The sequence below is a fragment of the Nestor notabilis genome, unplaced genomic scaffold (assembly GCF_000696875.1).
Source record: "Nestor notabilis isolate BGI_N333 unplaced genomic scaffold, ASM69687v1 scaffold676, whole genome shotgun sequence".
Taxonomy (NCBI): domain Eukaryota; kingdom Metazoa; phylum Chordata; class Aves; order Psittaciformes; family Psittacidae; genus Nestor; species Nestor notabilis.
Window position 1 is genome coordinate 20,660 of NW_009931252.1, and position 9,483 is coordinate 30,142.

Sequence of the window (9,483 nt, forward strand, 5' to 3'; positions counted from 1 at the left end):
TGTGAAGCATCACCAGTACCACAGCTCAAAACTCATCTCCCCCTCTTCACACTGCTCACTCCCTGACCCCTGAGCTACTGAAGGTGAATAAGACTCTGTGGAGAACATGAAGAGGTGGTGGTGGCAGTGTCAAAAGTAAGGACAGAGATTCCAGTCCCCCTGTGTGTGCCAGACGAGGAGAGAGGATCCACAGGGAGGGGTGGAGAACCTTTCAGCTATGAACTTAGGCTCTAACCGTGCAAATTCCCAAGGTTGACACCAAGTAACCCCCACCTGCAACTCAAAGAGTTGTAGGAATGGGCTGTTCTTCAGCCAGTAGCACCTTCACACATCCAAGCATCTCCTTCCTCCCACGACCGAGGAACGGACCACTTTGAAAAATCAGGGACTCTCCAGGGCCAGTGTGACAATGTGAACTTCAGCTGCCATGCTCAACTTGAGGGTAAGGACCAGTTCAACACAGTCAAACACAGCCAGCCCTGCCAGGTTTGGGGCTCTCCTGCCTTCAGCCTGGCAGGCGCTGCATCCTTTCCAGAGCTCGCTCATGGCAATTCGATGGCTTTTGTATTATAGCAGCCTGGAGGAAGATTTCTCTGGACATCCTCCAGGTTCTTAATATCCGCCAGGATCTCATCAATGCTGCTCTCCAGCATCTGCACCCGGGCCTTCTGTAGCATGGCTGTCTGCTCCAGTTCCAACATCTTATCCTTCAGCTGGTTGCTTCTGGTTTTGGCTTTGCTAAAATTCATCTCTAGCTGCTTCAGGCCATCCTCATCCACAGCACCAGGCTGGTCTGTTGCATAGGAGGAAAACAAGGAAGAGGGAATCATGGATGGAGGCTGAGGACTAGATCTTTCTAGATACTTCATCTCCATTCTGTTACCCAGCCCATTTACAGGCATTATCCGAGGCAGCTTCCTGCTAAACTCCCAATACCCCTGCCTAGACCCCAGTGGGGACCCGCTTCCATCCATGCTTTACAGCAGCACCTCAAAACCTACTCATTAGATGCAGCAGCTCTTCCAGGGCACTCAACGTCTCCTGCATGACCACCCCTGCCCGGCCAGCCTTGGCGTGGACCCTCTGAGCTTCCTGAGCTGTCTGAAGGAGGCAAGGCAGCAGAAGTAAGGCAACGTCTAGCCCAAAAGTCAATGTGGAAGGGGGCAAGGTGGGGGAGACAGGGACCCACCTCCTGTATTGCAGCAGCATCCGCCTCAACCTCCAAGAGCTTCCTCTCAAAATTGCCATCCAGTTCCTTGGCCTCACGCTGCACAGTGGCCACTGCCTTCTCCAGGGCAAGGACACCATCAGCTGTCTTGTTGGCTTCCACCTTCAACCGTGTAATCTCCTAGGGAAGGCAAGGGCACTTTCAGAGGAGCTAAGCAATGCTAAAATCAGTCTCAGTGCACCAGGGCATGGAGCTGGTGGAAACAGGTTCCTTCTACAGGGACTCAAAATTATCACAGGCTGTCCTGTGTCCTTCATATTCTTGCACCACTTAGTTGTTCCAGAGAGTTGTTTCTGTGACCATGGCTCAACCACTCCTGCACACATCAGCAAATCCCTGGGGAATGACTACATACATCTGGGAGCTGAACAGTCACTGCCAGTGACTCAGACTATGGAAAAATCCCCTTGATCACTTGAAAAGTGGCCACAATGAGGTGCCATAGAGGTCCTCACAGGACAAAGGTGCCTGCAGACATCCACACACACTCACTCATCTACAGCCAACTCTGGTATCTGCAGGATCCACTGTAGACAAATGTCAGCCCAAGTCAGTGCATCAGGTCCACCATGAAGAGGAAGATGCCTACCGTCTCCTCTTCTTCCATAGTTCTCCCTTCTAAACTCTTCTCTGCTAGCAATAGCACCAGAGCCTGTCCTTACCTGCTGGATCCCCATGGTGATCTCCTTTGCTTCCCCTGCTGCACTGCTGGCTGCCCTGGATTCAGAAGCAGCCCTGCCCAGGACTGATTCAGCTCGGTCTGTCTTCTCCCTGGCACTTGTGACCATGCTGCTGATAGTTGGTAGCCTCCTCATGGCATCTTTGGCTTCCCTCCTCTTGTCAGATGCTTGCAGGTTAAACTCTGAAAGAAACATGTGTGGAAATGAAGCTGCACTACCTTTGTGAGACACCACAAGGAAAGGGAAAGAAAGGGTTTCTAGACATTACCCCGGAGGCTCTTCAGGATCTGTTCCACCTCATAGAAGGTGGCATTGCCAGCGCTCACAGCTTGCAGGGCTGTGCTCCTAGCAAGGTTAGCTCGGGAGAGCAGCTGCGTCAGCATCTGCAATGGGTGAAGAGGACACAACAGGCAGATGAAAGACAAACTACAGCAACACCAGACAGTCCCAGAGCAGTCTGAAAGGAGCTGCACTGCAGGAGAAGACCCATCAGCCTGTTCCCAAATGCCTGCTGTTGCCCCTGAATCATGGCTGCCATGGCCTGATGTGCCAGCAGAGGCTTGTGCTGGTGCTCCTCAACCAGCTCCAGCCATCTTTGCTCTAATCTTTCCAGAAGCAGGTCTTCAACCTGCCCCATATGGAGATGTGCAGGTGAGACACTGTAGTTCTGCATACGTGGTGAGGTCTCCCACTGGCTCCAGAAGACCAAGCCCAAGTGGCTGCCTTTCTCAGGAAGGGCACTGTCCTGCAGCAGGAAGGCAGAGCTACCTCCCCTTTAGCGAACAGGCTAGGATACCAACTAGTAGTGGTGGTTCTATGGGCATCCCACCAAGGCTCCAGCTCACACCGAAGATGACTCAAGCTGCAGCCCCCCCAAACTTTTACCGCTCTCTTGCCCTCTCCCCTTCGCAGTAGCTGCTTGATTTCTTCCTCCCAGCGCTCCATGTGGCTCTGCAGCTGCCTGTACTGTGCCATGTAGGTGTCCACCAGGCTCAGGAGAGCACTGGCATCCTGCTTCAGCCGGGTTGCCTCCCCCTGAAACACAGAGATGCCATGACTGACTGGATGCTCACCAGGAACCACAGCAAGCAGTGACAGATACATTGTGGCCAGCTATAGGGACAAAAGGATAAGAGGATGCATATCCAATGGCTCTCCAAGTGGAAACAGAGCCCTGAGAAGGGCTGAGTTGCTGGCAGGGTAGCAGGGAGAGCATAGAGAAGAGCAAAAGGGAATCTCCTGGTTCCACAGGTGCAAAGCCCTCACCTCAAAGGACTGGATGTCAGTCTTTGTCAGGCGGGACAGGGAGCTGAGGAGCACCAGGCTGCCCTGATAAGCCTTGTCTGCCTCAGAGGCCATCCCATCGGCCTCAGCCGTCAGGCCTCCAGCCAGTGACTTCAGGTCCTCATACCTGCATGGGTGGGAGGTTTAAGACCATGGTGCCAGCCAAACTGTCAACCTCCCAGCACATTAATGCTGCCTCCTACATTGACTTGCTCATGCTTTACAAGGCCCCGTGCAGATCTATCATGCAGGAAAAACAAATTACAAACATCCCCTGCATCCCAGCCCCTCTGCCAAGCTGAGAGTCTGCTGGTTGCTTGCTCCCACTCCAGAAACCAGGGGTATTTTACACCAGCGGAACCCTCACAGGCTCCAGAGTGGCTCTGATAATCCCTGTCCTACCACTGGATGTTTCCTACTACACATCCCTGTTCAGCCTCTTAACTTCTTTTGGGGCTGTTGTTCACACCCACCAGTGATTTGCAAAATCCTAGCACTGTGGCTGGCTCTGGAGAGACATCAGCCTGAGATACACCCAGAAAACACAGCTAAATCTACCCTTAGGCTAAACCCAGCCCAGATTTGCAACCACGTATGAACATCATCCTCGGGAGGCTGTTCACACACAGGGCATTAAAACCCTTCCCCCAGCTGCAGGCAGGCCTCTGGGAGCATCATGGTCTGTGACGTGGGAAGCAGATGCTCCACAGAGCTGCTGGCCCTCTATCTCCACTGCTCAACAGCATCAGCAAAGTCCAGGCAAGTCACTGCCTCTCTTGCCTCCAACCACACATTTCTGCAACTCAGCTGGGGACACTTGGCCACCCCCCTCCTCCCTCCTATGTCCCCCCAGTACCCGCGAGTGAGCACAGCCTGCACTCACTTCCCTCGCAGCCCTCGCAGGGAGCCGGCAGCGGCCGCCCCTCCACCAGCAGCCATGCGCACCAGCTCCAGAGCCTGCCACGCGTCCTCCTGTGCCACCTTCACAGCTTGCTCAATGGTGTTGGCGGCTTGTGCATGGCTGAAAAGCACAGGGGAACATGCTCATGAGAAAGATTTCCTACCTGAGTTTTCTCTACCAACTTCCTTTAGCGTTGTATTCAGCAAGAAGGAGAAAGATGCTGCCTGTTCCAGCTGGATACCCATGGGCCAAACTCTGACCCCAAAGGTGCTCCTAAACCACACCCAGCTCCACCCTCAGAGGATACTGAGGACAGCTCCATAGGGTAGTGAATCCAACCCAGCAGCTGCATCTTCCCCTGCTAAAGGGCTGGCGCAGAGGTGGTGGCAGCTGCAGCCAGGTGTATAGGCAAGGACACCCAAAAAGGACCTTCTGCATGCCCAGCAGGATCTCAGTTCCCCTCTCTCTCGGCTGATGGCAGGAACAACTCACCTGTTGGCCAGTCTCAGAGCCTCCTGGGCCATCATCAAGAACTGACTCGAGCCCCCGGGAAGGTTTGAAGTGGGAATGGTCTGAGGAGGGAGGAAGAGAAGCATGAAAGCTCCCTCTGATTCAGCAGGGAAAGAAGCAACTGCAGCACATTAAACCTCCACAGACCCCCAAAGGCCTCTGTCAACACCTGTCCAGTTTCGAGCCCTACAGAAAGGGCCGCCAGAATATCTATAGCACTCACAAAAGAAATGTAATAACTGGAATATGTTAAATTCTTCCTTTCACCCTGGATTTTTTTTCAGCCCTGGGCTAGGTTGGGAGCACATTGCATGAGGATAGTCTTACCACCTGATGCAGAGCGGCTCCGCTGCGGTCCAGGTCCAGCCTGGTGCTCTCCAGCAGCTGCCGAGTGTCCTGCACCTGCCGCTCATACTGACTCCCAAGGGACCTCAGCCTCTCCACCGTTGCCTTGATCTCATCCAAGCGGCTCTGGGAACTGGACCCTTGCCCCTTCATCCTGACCACACGGCTTTCCAGAGACCTGTCGGAAGCTGGTGAGAAGGAAAGAGAAAGAATGAAGAGAAACTCTTCACTGAGCAAAAAGGCACAGGCAGCAAAACCCTGCTGATACAGCACAGATGGTCCCATCTGAGGGCAGCAGGTGGGGTGGTACCTTGCAGGCTGAGGGCTTCTGCGAGGATGTTCCGCAGCATTTCCTCTGCCAGCTGCATCCTTCCCTCCAGCTCCTGGCTCTCAGTCCCACCACCAGCTTGCACCTCTGAGAATAGCAGCTCCAGCTTTGCCAGCTGCTGCAGGTACAGGTCCATCTGTAAACATAGCAGACCAGACCATTAGCCAGCAGAACACCAAACCCACCGTGGAATAACCAGGGCGCAAACCAGGTCCGCAGTCTGGCCAGAGGATGGAGAGTAAAGTACAGGCTTTCTTTTGATGGGGCACAGCAGGCCAGCAGTACTAGGTTTTGGTTTGGGGTTTTTTTCCTTTTGTCAATTGAATTGGGTACAAACCCAAAGCCCAAAGTTCAGGCACAGCTTACAAAATCACTTCTCAGCTGCACCAGGAGGAGATACTTGAGGGTAAGTGTATAGCTACATTCTCTGCCACTCAGTGGCCCTGGGGCTGGCACAGATGCTCACCTGGGCTTTCACCTGGCCATAGCAAGCCGGGCACTCACTCTCTTCACAGTTGGGACCCTCAAAGCCAGGCTTGCAGATGCAGCTCCCATCACTCCTGCACTTCAGGGGCTCAGCGCCAGCAGAGTCACAGGTGCAGGCTGCAGGTCATAGAGGCACAGGTTCAAAGAAGCCTGTCACCCTCAAGTCTCAGCACATCCTCCCATCCGCTCTCTCCTCCTGCTTTCCTCCCACTATTTAGCCTTGTGTTCCAGTTCCTGCTCTCTGCTCCCACTTTCCAGCCTCAGCTTTTGCAACATCCCCATTCCTGTGAAGCCACTCAACACTTCAGCGTGGATTTTCTTACTTGTCCACAGCTCAAACCGTGCCTGGGTCTCACCTCTGCACTTGTCGGCAGGATCGGGGACCAGGGGGTTCCCAAAGAAGCCGTCTTTGCAGCGGTCGCAGTAGAAGCCAGCGGTGTTGTAGATGCACTTGAGGCACTCGCCCGTCTGGCGATCGCAGTTCCCCACGGCGTTGGGCTCCACGTTGCCATTGCACTGACATGGCTGGCAGGGCCGGGAAGCTGCTGGGTCTCCAAAATAGCCATCAGCACAGTACTCACAGTTGGCTCCTAGGAAAGGAGAGATGAGGAGAAGCTCATGCTCTTGCCTGGAAGGCAGGGGCTGCCTTGCTGCTTCTGCTCCACAGAAATGAGAGTGTTCAGCCCCATCAGGATTGGCACAACAGTATCTCCACTCTCCTTGCTGCCACAGCCAATGCACAACACACCAGACAGGCTCTCAAAAGCTGAGTGCAACAACTGACTTCAGACAAGTAATTTTTCTATTTGGTTTTGTTTGGTTCCCCTGCCGCCATTTCTCTCCTTCCCTCCCTCTCCACCCATCCTTTTTCATTCATGTTATCTGCTTAGACAAGAGCCTTTCCCAGGGCAAGTAATGTGTGTTTACACAGCTTTTGGGGCTGAAACACCCCATTACAGGCAGGAGCTGCAGTGCCATAGGCAAGCTGGGATGATCCACCCGGCTCTGAGTATGCTGGCTCACCGATGCCTGCATCTCCCAGCACAGCAGGTAGAAACTCTGGAGAAAGGCAGAGCAGAAGTGACCTGGAGAAGGGCATTACCGGCAGCTCCAGGAGGGCAGCTGTCACAGACAACCTCCTCGCCGCCGGGCACCAGCGAGCAGCCTTGGCCATTGCCACAGGGGCATGCCCTGCAGCTGTGCAACTGCCGCGGGTCTCGGTAGAAGCCAAAGGGACAGCTGACACTGTTGGCCACGTTCTCATCTCCCGAGTAGCATTCACCTGAAGGAGGAAGGAAAGAGCTTAGGGCAGTTTGCTCTCACTCCTGGTGGAACATCCTCCACTGCTCCACCTCCTGGCCACCCTCTGCTGGTGGTCATGCCACCCACTACAGCACAAATACCTATGGTCCAGCATCCTCCACTGGATCTCTCAAGATCTCCACGCCTGCCCATACCCACTTCATTTCTCTGCCCATCAGTGCTTCACTAATGAGAAGGACCATGCCTTGGGATCCCAATGAGACCTCACTGGGAGGAAGGCAGGAAGGCTGGCTATCACCACACACCAGGTGGCTGTATCTCCTTTCTCACAGCTTGTATAGCTCCTAAGGAGGCACACATTGCCTTTTATGCCCCCTATTCAATGCTCAAATATTTGGAAATTCCAGTTCAGACTTCAAAAATACTGACAGGTTAACTTTGAATTACTTTGGCTTTACATGGCAACACTGTGGGCTATTTTAACAAGGCACATAGTAAAAAATGTTCATATTTCTGATACCTACTCACACCACATAGAATCACAGTCATAAAATAGTTTGGGTTAGAAGGGACCTTTAAAGGTCATCTAGTTCAAATGCCCTACAAGGCATTCTGTCTAGGCAGCAGAAAATGCTTTTTCTCTCTCCAATGAGCATCATCTGAACCCAATTTGATCCAAATGCATCTTAACTGTATTTCTAAATGCAGCCCTGAGGAACTTTGTCCAGGATGTTGCCTACACTCCAGCTTCCCAAGTCAATAATCTTGTGCTACTCAGTGCCCCCATACCCCCTACAGCTCAATTTTCAGGACACAGCCCTGTGATCCCATATACCCTACAAGCACAGTGTGGAGGTGGCTTCTCTTACCAGTGTCAGGATCACAGGTTCCTCCCCCATGGCAATTGCATGGCACGCAGATGCCCAAGGGCCCCTGGCCGGGAGCATCTCTGTGGTAGCCAGGGGCACACCTCTCGCAGAACTGCCCCCGGTATCCTGCCAGGCACTCGCAGCGCTCCACCCAGGGAGCGGGGACTCCGGCGCTGGGCTGTGCTGACACCAGGGTGACATTGTCAAGGTAGCCAGTGCCTGGAGGGAGGAACAGCCAGTCGGTCACAGACACCCAGGACCCGCACAGGTCTCCTGTGTCATTACAACACCTGCAGGCTTTGCCGCCCCACTGTTGCCACCCTACTCAATATCTTCATAATTTAATTTTGCCCATCTTAGGGAACTTTTAAAATTATTATTATTATTATTTTTAAATACCTTTCAACAAAGGTGTCTCCATCGGAGACTTGGCATCTCTAGTAACGAGGAGAAGCCAACCTTGTGCTTGCAAAGCTCTCCCCCACTTACTGTACTCTCCAAAGGTGGCTCGGATCCAGAGAGCTGTCAGGTTTCCCAGCAGCCTGCGATATTCAAAGTGATTCAGTCTTGGGCTCCACTTGCTGCTTGGGTGCTCATCCAACCTGCCCGTGGGAGGGGAGAGAAATGGAACCAGTTTCTAAGAAAACAAGATGCCTCATCAAGAAGACATGGCAGCCCTTGCCTATCTCCCTCCTGAGCTAAGGTTCTGGGGAACAACCTCCACCCATGCGACTGACCCCAAACAAAATACCCACCCCAGCCTCAAAACATATTTTTCTACTGTTCCTCTCACCAAGTAACCTCACCCAGGGAAGAAGCACCTGAGATGCACCCAGCCCAACCAGGCAACTGCTTGCCACCTCCAAGGGACCACAGCTGAATCCAGGAGCATCCTGAAGCTGCAGCCTTTCTTGCTCCCCCAGCCCCACATGCCCCAGCATCACCCTTTACCTGAATGTGTATGTTTGGCTGACACCACAGGGCAGAAGCTTGCCCTGGGGCAAGAAGGGGGCAGTGATTCTCAGGCCATCTCCTTCGAGGACTACATCGTAAGGAGATGGCTGGCGCCCCCCTCGGTCCAGACGGTAATCAAAGGAGAGCGTCTGGCCATAGCTCAGCTGCTGGTTCCCAAGGAATTTTGCTGCAAAGGGAAGGAAGGGAGAAAATTAAAGGTTTAAAATCTTGCCTTCCTCCTAAAGGCTCACTTCATGGGATAAGACCAAGCAAAGGGGACATCATCAGCACTCCCCCTCACTGGTCCCACACCTACTGGGTGCCATGAAGTACGTTGGCTCCGATCTCCTCGCTGGTATGAAGGCATCCTGATGGCGTGGGGACCACTGAAGCTGGGCTGGGGAGCTGCTTTCATGGACACCTCGCCAGCCTTCAGCACCTGCAGCACCAACAAGAAGCAGTCACTGGGGACAGGGAAGGTGTTTCCAGGACTCCAGCTTCCTATCCCTTGATTTCCAAGGGAGCAGCACAGGTATCTGTGCTGATACATCTGTAAATAAGCCAGGCTGGGTATAGAGATTTCCTCTCATATGGGAGGAAAGATGCGATGAAGCAGCCCATGCTCCCCACTTCCC

The 9,483-nt window shown here is 53.4% G+C and overlaps 1 protein-coding gene across 1 annotated transcript in view; it reads right to left on the reverse strand.

Annotated features, from left to right (window-relative positions):
* Positions 1–542: 542 nt before the first annotated feature.
* Positions 543–9,483, reverse strand: part of LAMC2 (laminin, gamma 2) — a gene marked incomplete at its 5' end in the record, with an annotated part of 13,212 nt that continues 4,271 nt past the window's right edge. Inside the window, 18 exons of the mRNA XM_010015790.1 lie at positions 543–793; positions 1,002–1,101; positions 1,190–1,348; positions 1,891–2,090; positions 2,177–2,291; positions 2,794–2,943; positions 3,175–3,319; positions 4,076–4,213; positions 4,586–4,665; positions 4,931–5,136; positions 5,259–5,412; positions 5,743–5,879; positions 6,119–6,352; positions 6,865–7,044; positions 7,895–8,113; positions 8,384–8,496; positions 8,846–9,035; positions 9,165–9,287. Of these exons, the coding sequence (XP_010014092.1) occupies positions 543–793; positions 1,002–1,101; positions 1,190–1,348; positions 1,891–2,090; positions 2,177–2,291; positions 2,794–2,943; positions 3,175–3,319; positions 4,076–4,213; positions 4,586–4,665; positions 4,931–5,136; positions 5,259–5,412; positions 5,743–5,879; positions 6,119–6,352; positions 6,865–7,044; positions 7,895–8,113; positions 8,384–8,496; positions 8,846–9,035; positions 9,165–9,287 (2,894 nt within the window). The remainder of the gene's footprint in view (positions 794–1,001; positions 1,102–1,189; positions 1,349–1,890; positions 2,091–2,176; positions 2,292–2,793; positions 2,944–3,174; positions 3,320–4,075; positions 4,214–4,585; positions 4,666–4,930; positions 5,137–5,258; positions 5,413–5,742; positions 5,880–6,118; positions 6,353–6,864; positions 7,045–7,894; positions 8,114–8,383; positions 8,497–8,845; positions 9,036–9,164; positions 9,288–9,483) is intronic.